Here is a 17,237-nt window from a genome sequence, read left to right as displayed (position 1 = left end):
GTCCAGGGCTGATATTTAACATGGCCAAGCTTAAGTTTAGCGGGGTACGATCTACTTTAGCTTCCACCCCACTGTGCCCACCTCATAATTCCAGATGTCATCATTCTTTCCCAACGAACTCCAATCATGCCCCTATTTGACTATACCTACCTAGGTACATAAGGTAAATGCCTTAGGGGCATAAACTACAGCATGGAAACGACTTCATTACTATTTAATCATCTTCATCGTGATAATAGGGGTATCTATGAGCTACTGAAGAAAGCAAAGAAATTAACTATTTAAGTACTAAGCCAGGTACTCTGAGCAGGTACCCTGCCCCCTTCCATATTCCTAACCGTGATTGATGCCTTCATTCGTGAGCTCATGGTGCATTACCTAGTAGGTACTAGGTAGTAGGTAGTACCTTAGGTAAGTTGCCCTGTGGTCATCCAATTCCTTTTGCACCCCCTTCTATAGACGCCTCATAAAATCGTTTCGCAGTGAGAACCTCAAAACACACAGCACACTTTACCCATACAAAATACCACCTAGGCATACAAGAAAAGGCCCCAGAGAGTAAATGACAAGATCTATGCTAGACCTGCATCTATCGAAGCGGTTTCATCAGCCCTTTTGATGCTAACTACTGCACGTGTTGGCCTCGATGCCAGCAAGGGCGAACTGTACTGGTGCCAGCAATTTGGTGCTTCGAGAATGTATCTAGTTCCAATGTTAATAATAATTCATCCTCCGAACTTGGTCAGAGAAGAGCATACCTCGCCATCGCCTCCCTGAACCTCGACTTGTATTCTTTCGGACTGGTCACAGTGGGCCTGTTGCGGCCGCCCCCTGCGAAACCGCGGTCTTTGATCCAGCTTTCCAGTTTCTTGTCCCACGTGTACGTCCGAATGCAGTCAATGATACCTACCACTAACTCCTTCTTGACCTCGTCCACCGCGATCATAAGGGAGTAGTCCATGACATTCTGGCGAGCCAAGAAAAGTGTATCATTCCATACCGAGACGCGCAGGAGCTTCTTCGAATGCTCCCTTGCGAAAAGTGGTGATTCGTAAATGTACTCGACCATGTTCTCGTCGAGTAGCACCTCGTTTTGCTCACCGGTCGAATGGATTTTTCGGTTCCTCATCGAACCCTTGAGATCGAAAATCCTAGTTGGAGCTCTGTCGTAGAATAGGTTTTCCATGAGAAGCAAGTCAAGTTTGATTTCTGTGTTTGTTACTGGATTTTTTATGATGACTTGAAAGAACCCTAACATCTTAGCGATGACTGACGGTAAGTCGTGGAAAAGCGCCTCGGCCATTAAGCTAAAATACGCCGGTGCAAATTTCAAGAATGCGTTAGTTTCTACCGGCGATAAGGACTAACACATCCATTAGTTCATATGTCCCAATGGGCGCTGACAATATCCCCCTTCTTTCTTTCTTGAGGGTGCTTACCTTCATGACCAAGCGGTCATCTTGTGTTTTCAAAAATACCGACTTCGTCTTGCCACCCTTCGAATCCCACTTGAGACACCGGGAAAGGGATTCAACAATCCGATCCGCAACGCCGCATTTCCGACGTAGAGCATCAAATTGTTCAGCGTAAAATATCTTCACTAGCATTCTTGCTGTCCCTTCAGTAACTTGATACTTGTAATGAGTACTTGTAGTGTGGACGAGTTTGGTCTCTAGTTGATCTTCGGTGATGGTTTCCCCAAGGTCAGAGTAATTATCCGATGGCGCCTCATCCTCTGAATCCAACGAGCTTGTTGTCTTATCCGCGTACTTTTTGCGGTAAAATGTCCGAAGCTTCTCCTTGTAATCTTCGCTACTAAGGGCAAATGCAATCAGAGAACTTGGCTCATCCTCTCGGACAATAATGTCGGAGTCGATGAAGATGTGGTCTGTTGCATTCAAAGGATAGTCCAAGGGTGGCCACTGGCTGGCTGATCGTTCGTTCCAAAAGGTGGTGAGCACTTTCATGAAATTGTTTTTGTCTTGTTTGGGAAGTTCGGTTGGAATCTCCGTGCTAGCATCAAATGATTCAGCAATTTCCTCCAGTGTAGTGCCATCAATCAATGAGTGCTCCGTGTCACTTTCTCCTTGTTCATCGTCTGTTGTCCCTAAACTGTTGTTGTGGATGTGGTCGTCGTTCTCAGTTCCGGCTTCATCAGGATGATGCGAATCATCTCTTGGGGTTTGTGAGGTTTGAGGTGGCTCTTGGACGATTGCATCAGCTATTTGGCCTACTCTCGGTTCTGCTAGACTACTTTGTTTAAAACCCATAGATTCTGCTATGATGGGGTGTTCATCCTCGGCAGGGCCTGGTTCCTGGACCGCTTCGTCCACGTCTTCATATACTTCTACTATGGCTTTAGTTGATGAATGCTGAAGGAAAGGCCTTGAATGTGACATTTTCTGTTTCCTTTTTTCGCGATCCTTCTCGCGCTCTTTTTCAAATTCCCGACTAAGCTGCTCGAAATGTTTACGAATAGTAGAAACTCTCGAGTCCTTCTTGCCAACAAACCGTGGGATGGCGGAGGTATTGCCCTTTCGGTGAGACCTAAGGTTACCAAAAAGTTTCTTATCGCTTTTGGTAGATTCATTTGTTGAAGCCTTCTTCAGCTCCTGACCAACTGGCCCTTCAGTGGGTGCAGCTCTTTCTTTGTCTTTACTGGTACTGAACATCTTCTTCCCTACCGCAGAGTGCATGCGAGGCAGGGTCGGCATACTATTCGCTGGCTGTGATAGAGCGCGAATCATCGGCGGCGATACGTTCATACCCATCCTACGGGAAGAGCCACGCTCTGTTATTGCCCTCGGAGAATCTGCGGTCATCTTGAACTGCCCATTTCCAACTGGGGCTGTAGAACCCGTGCCCTCGGCCGGCTGCCGACGGCGAATTTGTTCGACCTGCTCAGTCAACGACATGGGAGGCATCGTGGTAGTGGTGGTTTTTGGCGTCAGGTCGGGAGATGCCGCTGGAGTTGGGCTAGCTTGCGTTATTGGGGGTAATTGTGAAACTGCATCGTGGTTATCAGGTTGGATTGCGGTGTGCCTAGGTGAGTTTGTCGTTGCGAGGTCCAGTGGCTCGACTCTAGAAAGAGTGGATTCTTGAGGTGGATCGTCTAGGGGTGACTTTTCTTGGATCGTATCAAGCTGAGAAGGATCAGATGCGGCTTCTGATGGTTGCGAGTCCAGCTTAGAATCACCATCAGTAACACTGTCGTCTAAAACTTCAACTGGCTCATTTGAGACATCATTGCTTGAGAGAGACTCTTTTGATTCATCCATGAACATCTTTCTAAGGTGAATGATAGTCAACCTCCGGATATCCTTATCTGATGGCAGGAAATCGGACTCAAATTTCGCAAAAGCGCTGTCCCATTCGCCCACCTTTACTAGCATTTCTCGAAGAATTACGTTGAAAGGAATGACCTCGTAATATTTAGACTCCATATATCTGTCTTGGAGTTTCCGCACGAGCGAGGTATGATCCTCCTGGATCTTTTTCGACAGTCGCTCCATCTCCGCCTTACATGCCTCAGCCTTTTCAGGAAGGATATTATCGATATTGATGGCTTTCAGCCTGGCCTTTACTGAAGTCGTAAACCGAGTCCATCTGTCTTGGGAATGGGTGAAGATCTCATTTTTCATATTGAGGTCATGCTCAACATTCCAGGTGATTCTGGCACGAGGGACAATAATCTCCAGCAGGTCGATAGGATCGTAGTGCACGCGAATAACCTTGTCATGCAATCCGAAGTAGCGTATGTGGTCGCGGTGATGATCATGAGGGCAATTCCATCCATCTTCGTCTTCGTCTTTGACTAAACGGGTGCCTCTGCTCCAAAATGACAATTCAAGGTATTTTCCAAATGAATATTTCCATGTACCTTTGGACATTTCCAACTCACTAGTCTCTCGTTTGCAGAGCTTGCAGTAGCTCCACATCATGATATTATCGCCACGTAGTCTACCTCTAGTATCCTCCTCAATGAAAACTGTGATGCGTGCTTCCCCATGAACATAGGTTCGGTGGTGTTCATACATTTTCTTCTCACAGCCATTTGCCTTGCAGATCGAATCAGCACCGTAACAGATATCTTCGATGTATTGACCTAAGGTGCAGTCCGGTTCTACGCCACTATTATTCTCCACGTGTTCATCGTAGAACCCAATCGCAGTCAAGGTCGGTTCCAGGCAAGGTATCTTCGAGTCAGTACAGATGATGGAATGCAATACAACAATACTTTGATGTGCATACGGCTCGAATAGACCAATATTTCCTTGTATATAGTTTTCCCACTGGCGTGTCTGAGTCTGATAATTATAGAGAGCTTTATCATATTCAGCGTCGTGAACTGCATGAAGTATTTCCATGAATTGCCGGGGGGCTTTGTGGCCAGTTTCGAGTACCATCCGTGGTTTTATAAGTTGAAATTTCTGAGGATTTTGCTTCTCACTGTCGAGACGATCGCCAATGACATCCTGGTCCCGCAACCGTTTAAGATGTACCAACTTCCTCTCTTGTTCGCGGGCCTTCATCAGCAGATACGGCTGGGCAAATTTGACAAAAGGAGACGCGGAGAGAATTTTGGTCTCATATTTAGCCACCATATCACTGTAAAAAGTCGGCATGGGGATATCTTCTGGGACCGGGCTGTCATGAGTCGTCTGGGAATGCGATTCATGAAAGCAAACCAACTGGTCGGTTGGTTCAGTCGATGGTGAAATGAGTTGATCTTGCGATACTTCGTCAATTGGTAGGTCAGCCATCTCAGAGGGATGGCTCTCCTGAGTTGATGGTACATCGTCTTGGATTGTGGGTGTATTTCTCTGCTTGTCATCGCCTGGATTGGATGTCTTCGTACTGAGAGAGGCTAGACTCGCGTCAATAGCTTGGCTAGAATCTTTCGAAATATCTTCGCTGGTGGGGAGTTGGATATATGAGTCTCGCATCAAGCAAGACTCAAGTTTGAGATTATACACCACATATACCATAAACTCTGTTATTCGCTTAAGCTTCGACAGGATGGGAGTCGAAGCGCCCCTGAGCGCGATTGTGCACCCAAGCTCTTCTTGGTTACTAGACAAGAATACGTATGTCTTCTTCCGACCAGGAAGGTCCTCGTTAACGAATGTCTTTACTTCGTAGCCTGTGCTCTTCCCTGGCTGGAATTGATGGGGAGGAAGTGCTAACATATCCACAGATGAAATGACTTCCGTCTCTAGGCATCTAGAAACAGCTGACAGTACGGAAGGTTTGACGTTGTAAGCAACAGAAATCTTCGCATCCGACAAAAATTGCAATGCAAGACCCGATACACTTTTCTCGGCTAGCAGTAATTGAGGTCGTAGGGCTGTGATTCTGTTTACCAACTGCTTCAAGAACTCCCGCTCTTGTTCGATTACTGGTTGAAGGCTCATGAACTGTTGCTGATGTCGCTGGTACTCAATTGGGAAGGATACAATTACGACACGAGGATGGGACATTCGTCGCGGCATACTTTTCAAAGCGAGCTTTTTCGTGAAAATGACACCGGAAACGTAGCAAGTATCACTAGGCCTACCTCCCGGTATCTTCTTGAGTTTGACATAATGACGAATATCGATGTCGTCTCCCCTATCGATGTCGGGGTCCACAGACGAAGTACATTTTAGGAGAATCGGTACCAGGGCCTTCTCCCACGCGGTCGCGTTCGGTACATTAGAGTCTTGAAGTAACTGGGCTAAAAGTTTCCGAACGTGCAATAAACTCGCAGGGTTGAGTTCTAACCGAGGCTGTCTATCGCCTTTCATGGATGAACTTCTTGTAAGACGCGGCACTTCGGATCCACCTGGAGTATCAAACAATGGAAGGGTCTCACTTGATCCGGTTGGTCCTCTCAACGCCGATGATTTAGGTCTAGGGGAGCGAACGTGGTGACCGCTGGCAATACTCATATTTCGACGTCTAGAAGATTTTGGATGTAGTTCATCAAGGCCACGGCTGGTGAAACTAACGCCACTGATGCTTTTGTCTGTCTGTGTTCGGTTCCTCAACCGTCTCCCAGTGCTAAGGTAAGCTCCGAAATTTGACCGCTCAGGGTCCGTGACGGATGAAACGTGGAGATCAGATGCAGCCATCGCCCCTGCAATGCTCATCTGTTCGTCGCCACTGGATTCGTCTGACATAAAAGGGGCCAAATCTGGATCAATGACATTGTCATCATGGAAGGCATGCAAGCCAGTCTTTCGGGTGGCTTCTTCCTTTGCGGATTTTCGAAAGGGCGCTCGTTGCTCGGGTGAAGCTTTGAGCCGACTCCACAAGTTGTGCTTCGAATGGTGACGCCTATGACCGGAAGACTGAGGTCTCCCCGAGGTAATAGACTTCAAGGACCTAGACGAGCTTGGTCTACTCAGTTGTGGTGCGTCAATCTCCAATACAGCTGAATTCCGATTCGAGGATTCTCCGATGCGTCTTGCCGCAGGAATGGCCATCATTGGTGCAGACAACGACCTACTCTCGTCTTCTATATCTTCAGTTCTCTCGGATATACTAGCATCATCTCGGTCGGCCTTTGAAAAGGGGGAATACCCTCGCCTATATTGACTATGGCGGTAAATTGCTGGGAGAAACGAATCGTCGGCCGAATCATCTGATTGTGCCCCATCCTGTCTTTGGAGGATGATATTCAGGCATGGTTTGCACACACGTAATGTCCCCTGAACACCAAATCTTTGGCCTGAGATAATAGACGTGCAACCGCTATCAAATATACACCCACAGGTTCTGCAATGGTGTTTACGGCGGAAAGCAGTAAATGGAGCCGCACACAAAAAGCACTCCTTGCATGTCTCGTCAGCCATCCAGAAATCTTTACTCAACACTTGCTTTCGCATCGAAGCCAGTTTCGCATTGACAATTTCAGGAGCACCCTCGTCAGTAGTTGTACCCGGGATCCTGAAGTCTCTCGACTTTGCTCTTTGGGAGCCGGGAACATGTGTAAATGACTCGTGATGAACGTTGTTATGCGCAGATGTACTTATAGGGCTGTGCTCCGTAGTGCCTCGCGAAAGCGACGACGATCTCGAAAGATCACCAGATGTTCGAGAAAAGCTAATCCTGTCAATTAAGACCGGGCGTCTCACTGCATCCTTAGAGGAAAGCCGGGATGCTTGGGGGAGTAGTTGGGGATCCGATGGGGCCGACTTAGGGCTTGTGATGATGGGAGGGCCGACACTAGATCTCTTCAAAGGACTTATAGGAGAATCCGTATTTCCGTCACCACTCAACCCATCATCTCGTCGGGAATGAGTAGGTATGGTGATCTTATCCAGGGTGGACACCCGCTTCTTCCCGGGAACTTCAAAATGTGCCGATGTCTCTGCGACTGGAAGGGCAGGCTGCCCATCATTCGCCTTGCTAATACTCCTCCTACTCATTCCCCTATTTTGGCCATCTTCAGTCCTCGAAGTCGAACTACGCGACCCATCTTTAAAAGCGCTGACGTGCACAGGCGCAACAGCAGCGGTTGCCTTCATGGTGTTCGGTATGCTATGTCTACTCGAGGACACAGACTTGGAAGTGGTAAGATTGGTTACGGACGAAGCAATAGTAGATTGGGGTTGCTGGGATTGACTTTCGCTTGTCTGGGCCGCCCCTGATGATGATCCAACAGTGGACGTTATAGAGTCGGATAAGTTAGAATTGAAGGTTGAACTCGGTGTTCCCGTATCTGGACGTAGCAAAGAGACGGGGGTCTTAGAGATTGTAGCAGTAGTGCTTGAACTCTTCCTCGACGCAGTATCTCCATCGTTCGGATCAGGACTCTCCTTGGTGGCCGTGGTTCCAACTGACCTATCCTTTCCGCTAACCCTAACGACCTCTTTGAATCTGGAATATAAACCACTTAAGCCATTTTGCATAATATCACCCGCTATTCCTTTACTTTCAACAGCAGTAGCACATTCGGGAGGTGGGGCGATATCGTTGAAGGTAGTCAGGACATGCTTTTCCTTGGCCGAGGTATGTATCTTGTCAAGCGCCTGGGCAAGCTGATCTTTGTCGATCTCGGGAGATATAAAGGAGGCAGAAGCGATGGAATCATCGCGAGATTTGGGAGCAGAAGAAGCGATAGTCGAGGGAGAGAGGGGAGTCGGGGGAGGTTTCTTATCAGACATGGTGGCGATCAGATTGAGACATGGGCGGATTAGCTAGATTCGTCAAGGCGTTAGGGTCGGTAGGTATTAAAGTTGTTCGTTGTAGTAGTCAACGGTATTATTGTATGTTATTGCTACACCTTCTCAAATATATAACCTTAAGGTTGTCTAAGTAGGTAGGTAGGTAGGTACCTTTCTTAATAGCTGCTCCCGTTCCCTTTGGTAGCTTGTGGTGTTGGCCTGGGGAAGAAAGCCTTCTTGCGTGTTGGTCATTTGGTGATGATGTATGTCTGCTGGAAAAGGATTTCAATGTTTGAACCTTGAATCATACAAGTCTACTTCCGTAGATTGTTTTATTGTAATTAGCCAAGCATGTCGATAACCGCCATGCGAACATTGAAAGGTGAAGCGAAGAAGTGAAGCTACCTACTACATGTAGATAGGTAGGTACTTAGGGTACTTAGAAATCATTTACTAGAGAAGCAAGGGCCTTGGAGACTTATGAAGGTATAATATCAATGATCAATACTTTAAGCCGACCAGGTGCGAGACAAGAAAATAAAATGCGATCTAAGAGGCGGGTGGGTGGGATTTCTCCGAGTTCGATACGCAACATAGATATCAATGATATGTGTATGTACGCAACAGCACCATGAAACCTTCCAGGTTTGCCTACTATGATGCTAAGGTTATGTATTTCTGCCTACGAATGTCTTTGTGACTAACAACATTGAAGCTTCCGGGTCGATCCGTAGTAGGATAACTGTAAGAGAAGGTTTCCAATAAAAGACTTGAATGTTCAACAGCCTAGGTATGTACGATAAAGCCCCGCAGAGTCAGCTGAAGGTGGACTGGGCAGCAAAAGGTCCAAGCTTCAAACCCAACCTTGGAAGTCAATTGAGTCAACAGTCACTGGTGTTGCACAGTGGGTATTACATATGTACTAGGTACTAGGTACTAGGTAGTTAACTATTAGGTACGTACCTGAAGCACGTGAACTCGCATTAAGTGCAAAGACGTTTAACGGTTTGCCCCCACCACGAAACCTTTGTCGCGCGTCACACGCGTTAAACACTTAATCCATTGTTCATTCACTTGACTCTCTCTACATCTATCATCTCTAGGTTATATCTCTTTCTCCCTCTCCACCAATGCAAATTTGGATCTAGTCTAATTTTGCATTTTAGATTTTCAACTTTCGACTTTCGACTTTCGACTTTCGACTTTTGAACATCATAAGCTTCATGAAAAGCTTCATCAAGTTAATCAATATTGGTTAGCTCTTTGGTGAAGGCTGTAACCATTGAAATAACCAATATTGATTAAACAAGAGCTATCGTCTCCATGCCATTTGACTATGTCAAGTGTAACGAAGCACAAACCATTCTCAAGCAATTTGCTTAAAATTCCAAAGGATCAGAAGGAACTAATAGATCTTGATATATCATGGGCTAGTTCTCTTGGTACACGCACCAATGGGTTCGTTAATGTGCCTCCTGATGTGGTGGATAATCTAAAGAAATGGCATGGCCGACAATTGCAAGCAACGCCGTCAGATAATCCTCCTTCTCCTTCCTTGCCCAATCCACCAGGAGATGATTTTGATCAAAAGGAAGAAGATGAAATCCTGTCCCAGGCCAATGCAGATCCTGAGGTTGAAATTCAATCCCAGGTTGCCCACTCCGAACTTGGAATTGACGACGATAAAGATGATGAGAAGCCCACCTTTGCTCTCAGCCGAGCGGAATGGCAATCCAGTCCCCCCGAAAACAAATTTCCACCTCAGAAAACAGAAAGTGAAAGTGGCCAGTCGCAATTCCTAACACAACCACATTTTTCACCTACGGTAACTTCTATGGTATCTCTTCCACCAAGTAGCCAAGAAGAAGAGGAGCCCCTTGAAATGGCAACTCCGATTGCTATAACCGATGCCGCTCCTCCTGTCAATAAAGACAGTAGCCACCAATATGCAACCCCTCCTTCTCCACCGGTTGTTCCATGTACTTTTCAGCAGTCCGAGCAGTCTTCTACGGACCCCAGATCTGAGCCAGAACCGAAACCGAAGCAGCGTGCCTACCCGGAACCTGTTGAGTTCTACCACCCCGGGAAAGCTCAGTCACCGTCAAAGCATCTCAATAGCTTGAGACCTACAGATACGCCACTGGCCAATGCCCAAAATGCTACTTCACCACTCAACCCATCATCCTTATTTGTGCCATCTACTATGCAAGATGAAGGCACCAGTAAAGACTTACCCACTCAGCACAGTAGCCAGGTCACATGTCCCATATCTCTACTTAAGAAGTCCACTATAAGTTACAAGGATCTCAGCTCTCAAAACTCCTCACAAATACAACAGCAACAACAGTCGCCTGAGTTTAAACCTTCATCGCCGCATTTTGGATCTTCGCCAATCGATTCACCCATTCATCGAGACTTTTCTCTGAATCCTATCTGGCCACAGCCACCAACCCAGTCCCCTTTTGCCTGCTACACCACAACATATAGGGACTATCGTGGAAGTATCAGTGATTTTATAGAAGCTTGCGTATATATCCAGCACCAACAAAAACGAGCACGAATACGGACCTCATTATACGACGACTTCATCCGGATATGGCACGATGCGTACCGCCAGTACATAGTTGAGTGTGATAATGCCGATCCCCCGGTGAAAGCATTAAGTGCCATAGCCTGGTACAACACAATAGACGACGACCCTGTATATACCTCCCGAGTCATTACAAGGCAAAACCTCGAGTTCACGCTTAGCTGCTATCCTGCAGATGTGCAGTATGCTCAACATACCATTAGTACACTGTCAAACCCAACCGCAGAGACAGCAAGCTGCACAGATACGACCCAACCAGCAAATAATCACAAACTCGGCTTGGTAGATAATCGCATAATACCAGACATGACGCAAAACCTCGGCGTTATAGGAATGGAAACGAACGGCCACGACCCTAGAATCGTGCCTCCAACGTCCTCATCTACGTTTCAGCGTCCGGAAAACAGTGCGATTATCCCACCTCATAAATCGATGAGTGTGATTGACCAGAGACCAGCCCAAGGAAAAGGGCTTGCACGATCCTTCTCCGAGGCTAACATGTATAAGAGGAAGGCCAGTGAGGATCTCAGCGGCGCCTTCACGAAACGGTTTTCGGTTAACTCGCTCGTGAAAACCGACACTATGGGCAATGCAAGTGCATATACAAAGCCCGGCATTCCTAGACATAGCCCGGAGGGCTCCATGGCACCTAGTTCCACGGCTTCGAGAAAGAACAGATATGAAAATCACCCGGAGAAGAGAAGCAAGGCTTGGAAGAGATACTGTGACAAGAGACGAACACAGTGGGACAAGGAAGGTATTGCGAGCTCGGCACCAGTGAACAATACGCCAACCTCGGCTCAGAGGGAATAATCAGGTACTGGGACGGGAAAAGTTTGGGGAAAGGCTTCGGGTGATTAATGGGGTTATAGCATGCCTGGCGTTCTAACAAGTTAATTACTGGCAGGATCTGAGGCAAGGGGGCACTGGATGGAATGTGTATGTCTCAAAGGCGTTTAAGGTTCGATACCTCCCTAAACACCTACTTGGTAACAAGTCATCGACGATTATTAATCTAATCTCCACGCGCCTACACATCAAGCCATGACATCCGGCCAGGTCAATTTGGAAACGATGTAATGCCTCTTACGTTGTGTTCGAGGGTCATGGAAAAGGTGGGGAGGCGGGTAGGTACATAGGGAGGTAATGTCCAAGGACATATAAATATGCACGACTTATTAGTCTACTAGCCCCGAATATGACAGAACTCCAAAGTTCATACTAATTCAGCATCATACCTAGCTGCCAACCTACTTACCTAGGTAGGTACCTATTCACTTCACGTTGTATCGTGTGAAAGTTGGCAGCTTCCAAGGATTTACATGCGCCATGAATTAGTGTACACTCGCCAGGCCCGTACGTCGTGATAAGTGAGTCCAGTAGTAGTATGAGATAATGTCATATACACACACCTCTATCGTACGTTAGATACTGTAGGTACCTACCCTAGGTACTTTACACTCATGCTTCCATCCTAGCCCCCTTTGCCATCAACACCACCTAGCTCCCTAGGCATTGTCTTTCTTTCAACTTGCGTCGGCGGCAGTGGCAGTGGCAGCGGCAGCGGCAGCGGCTGCTGCATTTGCGCTCTGCTGCTGCTGCTGCTGCTGCTCCTTCTCCTTCAGCCGCAGCTCCTCGTCAGGGGTCATGGTGCGCAGCTGGAGGGCGTGGATGCCGCCGTCGCGGGCCATCTCGTCGTGGAAGAGCTGGTAGACGATGCGGTGGCGGGCGGGCTGGGGCTTGGCGCGGAAGGCGTCCGAGGTGATGACGAGGCGGAAGTGGGTCTCCGTGGAGGCGACGCCGGCCATGGGCTTGTGGTGCGCGTGCTTGGAGGAGTCGTTGAAGATCTCCAGACGCGAGGGCTTGAGGGTCTCGTTGATCTAGAGATGGGGGCGAAACCGAGGGGGCGCGAACCACCACGACATATGATTAGTGAGACGGCTTACTATATTATACTCATATTCTTTGCTTGGGGCTTGAGGAGCGCCAGGGCGGGGCTGAGTGTGTGTGTGTGTGTGTGTGTGTTCGTATATTCACCTTCGTCCGGATCACATCCTCCATCGGCGTATTCGACGTGGGTGATGGTGACGCTGATGATGATGATGCCATGGTGGAAAGCTGTTTAGCTACCCTGCCGGTCCAGGCCCGCACGTGTCTCTGCAACATGTATGTATGTTGGTATGTAAGGGTAAAAGATCCCTCGCCTTATTTTCACCCTTATGGGGTATTTGTTTCAAACTTGTAGAGGCTGTAGAGGGTCGAGGCTCAAGGATCGAGTCTTTTGATATTCCCGATTTGGGGTGAAGACGGGTAACCTGGTATGATAAATGATAAGAGATGCTTGAGGTTTGTATGGCTGGAGAAGTATCTATATTCAGTAAGGTTCAGTAAAGTAGAGGCAAGGGTTAGGTATACTAGGCAAGATACCCTAGGTTACCTTAATGCGCACTAGGAGTACATATCATTGATAATGTCAACGGTGGGACAAGCTAGGGGGTTTTAGGCCGGCCGATGCCGACGGGAAACTGGAGCTAAAAGAAACGTGGGAATTAATTGACCAATGAGATAAATTTACGGTAGAAAAAGCGACCCCGAAGATAAAAAAAAGTTAAAATGGAAAAAAAAAAAAAATCAAAAAAAAATCTCAACAATGCAATGTTCCAGAATTAAATCACACACTAATAAAATGTAATCCGCCTTAGATCTGTCAGCTTCACATATACCTATTTCCTTTATTCTGTTTGCCCGACTACCTACATACGTAAGGCATGTCAACTAGTACCAAGTAGGTATTACTCAACACTTGGAGTAAGTTGGGTACCTCCCTAACCTGATTATCGGACATATTCAACACAAAGCTCAAGGTCTCAGGGCCCTCTCTCTCTGTGTTTGTCTGACTATCACGGACCTAACTCTGCCGATTATCCCAGATCTCTTCCCTGTTCGCGAGTTCTTGGTATTTCAAATACCCATTTTCCCCCATCAACCCCGGAGTCCGATCCATCCTCCTGCCTATTCAGAGGGGCCGTGCATGGGGAGGGGGACTACCGGTACCTGGTATGTGCAGATGGTAGACAGAGGAGGTTGTAGAAATATCAGACCTACTTATTTACTACTTTCTTCCCTCTTGTATCGGAATGCGATTGAGTGGTACTGGACTTCGTCTGATTGTTAATGCTCCGTCGTCGTCTCAGCTGCTTAGGTCTATTTCAGCCGCCCATTCTTTAGGTCGTCGTTTCATTGCATCTGCTACTACTGCTGTTGCTGCTGCTGATCCCTCTACTGCACCCACTACTACATATACTGCATTTGTTCCTCGATCGTGTTCCTTGTCTGACCATACATCTTCCCCCCTCCGCAAATATACCACTTCCACTACTACCACTACTACCATTACTACCAATACACAATTCAAGATGGCTTCCACTCTAACTCTCCCCAAGTTACCCATCTTCGAAGCCATTGCTAGTCACAACCCACAATCTACCGCTGTTGTCCATTGCTTATCCCGCAGAACTTTCAAGTATGGTGAAATTCTACCGGATGTATGCCGTACCCGTGACCGGATACTTGATGCGGCGGGCACAACAGATATTCGAGGCGAACGAGTTGCTTTTCTGATAGAGAATGGATATGATTATGTTGGTATGAATTCAACTATCCAACCTTTTTATATACACCAAACGTGCTTCTTAATTCTTCAACAAAAAACTGCCTGCTGACTTGCGTCATCTACCTAGTCACATATCTGGCTATTCTAGCCGCACACGCTATTGCCTTGCCACTTTCACCTCCCTTCCCGGCACCCGAGCTACAGTACATCTTGTCGCAATCTCAGGCGATACTCTTGTTGCACTCGCCTAGATATGCCTCGAAAGTCGACGAAGTTCTCCACACTCCAAGCACAGAGCTCGATGCTACGCCGTCGCCGACCCCCGTCGAGCTGCAGAAACGCCTCGGCGCAATCTCAGAGACTTTCGAGCAGGTTACTCTGCTAGAAGAAGACAGCACCGAGGGTGCCGGCATGATGCTGTATACATCCGGGACGACCAATCGGCCAAAGGGAGTGCTCTTGCCAGAGACCGCAATCACAGCCCAAGCCCGTGCCTTGATCGAAGCATGGAAATACTCACCATCAGATCGACTCCTCCACGTTTTACCCCTTCACCATATTCATGGCACCATAAATGCGCTACTCACACCTCTCTTTGCCGGCAGCAGTATCGAGTTCCTTTTCCCATTCAATGCCGACGCGGTATGGCGCCGTTTTGCTTCTCCATTTGTAGATTCCCCTCAGGTTGCTGCAGCCGTCAAGCAAGCCAGTGAGGTGGCCGAGGCTGCAAAGACGAATGGTATTGCCAATGGCATTGTGCACCCGCTCAAAGCCTATAGCCTTGACAAGCCTAATGGAATTACCAACAGTGCACACCATCCAGTTTTGAAGACAAACGGTTTCCCTACTCCGGGACCTGTCGCAGAGGCCAACGGCACTATCACTCCGGTAACAGAGACGAACGGTACCAGTACGCCGGCTCCGGAGTTGAACGGCTTCGGTACCTCGACCTCATCAGAAATTGGTCGTCTGGCATCGGTCATTAGCCAGCTCGCGGCCGAGGTTAATAACCTTGCTGCGAGGATCAATCCGCCTAGCCAACCAGCTGCATTGACCAACGGCCTAAACAAAGCCATCGCACAGCAGACCAACAGCATACCACAGTCTGCGACTGCATCTACCAGCGGATTCAACACTCCTGTTGTATCGACTGATGTGCCTACCACCCCAGTCGTGGAATCAAACACTGTTCCTACGAAACAGCCAGAGCCGACAAAGCCAACGGCCGCGGATTTAGCAAAGGAGGAGAAGTACAAAAACATGGCACGCGTCAAGATCACATTCTTCACTGTCGTCCCGACGGTGTACACCCGTCTCCTTTCGACACATAAATCGCTGCCCCCAATTATCGCCGAAGCCGGCCGCATCGCCATCAGCCCCGAGCATATGCGCGTCTCTATCTCCGGCTCTGCCGCTCTCCCGACTCCCGTTAAGCGCGCCTGGAAAGACCTCAGCCGAGGCAACGTGCTCCTTGAGCGCTATGGCATGACTGAGGTCGGCATGGCGCTCTCCTGCGGTCTCGACTACGGCGACCGCGTCGACGGCAGCGTCGGGTGGCCGCTCCCCGGCGTCGAGGCCCGGCTCGTAGACAGCGAGACGGGCATCCTCGTCGAGGACGACCCAAACGAGCTACCGTCCGACAAGGAACGCTCGGGCGAAATCCAACTCCGCGGCGCCAACGTCTTCCGCGAGTACTGGGCCAACCCCACCGCCACTGCCAAGGAGTTCGTACTATCAGACGACGGCAAAGGGCCTTGGTTCAAGACCGGCGACGTGGCCGTGCGCCGCCCCGTCCCCAGCGCCGGCCACGGCGTCAGCGGCGACTGGGCCCAGGGCCCCATGTACTTCATCCTAGGCCGGCAGAGCGCGGACATCATCAAGTCGGGCGGCGAAAAAGTCTCCGCGCTCGAAGTCGAGCGCGAGCTGCTGTCGCTCCCAGAGATCGCCGAGGCGGCCGTCGTCGCCGTGCCGTCGGGCAAGTGGGGGCAGAAGGTCGGCGCCGTCCTCATCCACTCCCCCGAGCACCTGCACGACCACCCGGCGTGGCGCCCCCTTGACATGCGCCGCGCCCTCAAGGGTCGCTTGGCTAATTATAAGATCCCCCAGGTGCTTAGGGTAGTCGAGCATATCCCCCGCAACGCCATGGGCAAGATCAACAAGAAGGAGCTGCTGAAGTCGGTGTTCTTGGATGATTTTAGTGGCGATGAGATGTGAAGGGGGGTCAGCTGGAGTTTTATACTGGAATGAGCGATGCGGGGGTCTATTTACACACTTGCACACTTACTTACATTCAACATACCCCACTTCCACCCGCCTATAGAGGCGATGACGATGGCTGGAACGAGACGAGAGGAGAGGAGACGGAAAATGACTGGAATTATCTAGACCTACCTACCAGCGTACCTAGTTTATAGATGTGTATATATCGAAACGTCGTGTCGTGTTGTGTCGGGGCGGCGACTTTGGCTTTTATGTATATTCGGGAATCTATTTACGGTTACCTCTTTACCTATTACTTATCCCCTCCTACGCATCATGTCCACGGTGTTTACGTGTCTGTTTGACTTCCATCGTGCTTTCTTCGCCCATCGTTACTTACTAACCTCGAGACATATCTAGCCTTAGTACAGTACCCAGGAGAATACCTAACCTAGTAGCTGCAGTCAGTCAGTCAGTCAGCAGGCACTAGGCACTTGCTTGCTTGCTTCCTTGCATGCACTCATATGTAGTTTCCAGTTTCCAGTTCGACTTTTTTCTTTTTTTTCTTTTTCTTTTTCATCATCGCGCCTTTCGCCCCACCATCCATCCCCCCCCCCCTTTTTTTTTCTTCCCGTCTCTTCGTTCTTATGTAAATAAGCATTGCATCTCTAACTAGATACCTAGT

The 17,237-nt window shown here is 48.6% G+C and overlaps 4 protein-coding genes across 4 annotated transcripts; 2 read left to right on the top strand and 2 right to left on the bottom strand.

Moving 5' to 3' along the window:
- Positions 1–59: 59 nt before the first annotated feature.
- GGS25DRAFT_506452 (uncharacterized protein) lies at positions 60–9,087 on the bottom strand. The gene is made up of 5 exons (XM_049262305.1): positions 8,560–9,087; positions 8,322–8,464; positions 1,440–8,183; positions 759–1,363; positions 60–702 (listed from the first exon to the last, which is right to left on the bottom strand). Exons 2-5 carry the CDS (start codon positions 8,400–8,402, stop codon positions 573–575), a joined length of 7,560 nt encoding a protein of 2,519 aa, XP_049112884.1. The 5' UTR covers positions 8,403–8,464; positions 8,560–9,087; the 3' UTR covers positions 60–572.
- Positions 9,088–9,186: 99 nt separating this feature from the next.
- GGS25DRAFT_443956 (uncharacterized protein) lies at positions 9,187–11,966 on the top strand. Its single transcript, XM_049258762.1, has 2 exons — positions 9,187–9,253; positions 9,317–11,966. The coding sequence occupies exon 2, from the start codon at positions 9,487–9,489 to the stop codon at positions 11,551–11,553; it is 2,067 nt and encodes a 688-aa protein (XP_049112883.1). The 5' UTR covers positions 9,187–9,253; positions 9,317–9,486; the 3' UTR covers positions 11,554–11,966.
- On the bottom strand, positions 11,719–13,250 carry GGS25DRAFT_444001 (bola-like family protein). The gene is made up of 4 exons (XM_049258763.1): positions 13,156–13,250; positions 12,778–13,096; positions 12,153–12,620; positions 11,719–11,770 (listed from the first exon to the last, which is right to left on the bottom strand). Exons 2-3 carry the CDS (start codon positions 12,904–12,906, stop codon positions 12,267–12,269), a joined length of 483 nt encoding a protein of 160 aa, XP_049112882.1. The 5' UTR covers positions 12,907–13,096; positions 13,156–13,250; the 3' UTR covers positions 11,719–11,770; positions 12,153–12,266.
- A 138-nt stretch (positions 13,251–13,388) lies between these two features.
- On the top strand, positions 13,389–17,179 carry GGS25DRAFT_506440 (acetyl-CoA synthetase-like protein). The gene is made up of 3 exons (XM_049262304.1): positions 13,389–13,548; positions 13,671–14,385; positions 14,481–17,179. Exons 2-3 carry the CDS (start codon positions 13,878–13,880, stop codon positions 16,565–16,567), a joined length of 2,595 nt encoding a protein of 864 aa, XP_049112881.1. The 5' UTR covers positions 13,389–13,548; positions 13,671–13,877; the 3' UTR covers positions 16,568–17,179.
- Positions 17,180–17,237: the final 58 nt, after the last annotated feature.

This window comes from Hypoxylon fragiforme (genome assembly GCF_022984875.1).
Source record: "Hypoxylon fragiforme strain CBS 206.31 chromosome Unknown GGS25scaffold_9, whole genome shotgun sequence".
Classification (NCBI taxonomy): Eukaryota; Fungi; Ascomycota; class Sordariomycetes; order Xylariales; family Hypoxylaceae; genus Hypoxylon; species Hypoxylon fragiforme.
Note: the sequence above shows the minus strand (reverse complement) of the source record. Positions and strands in the feature narration are given on the sequence as shown.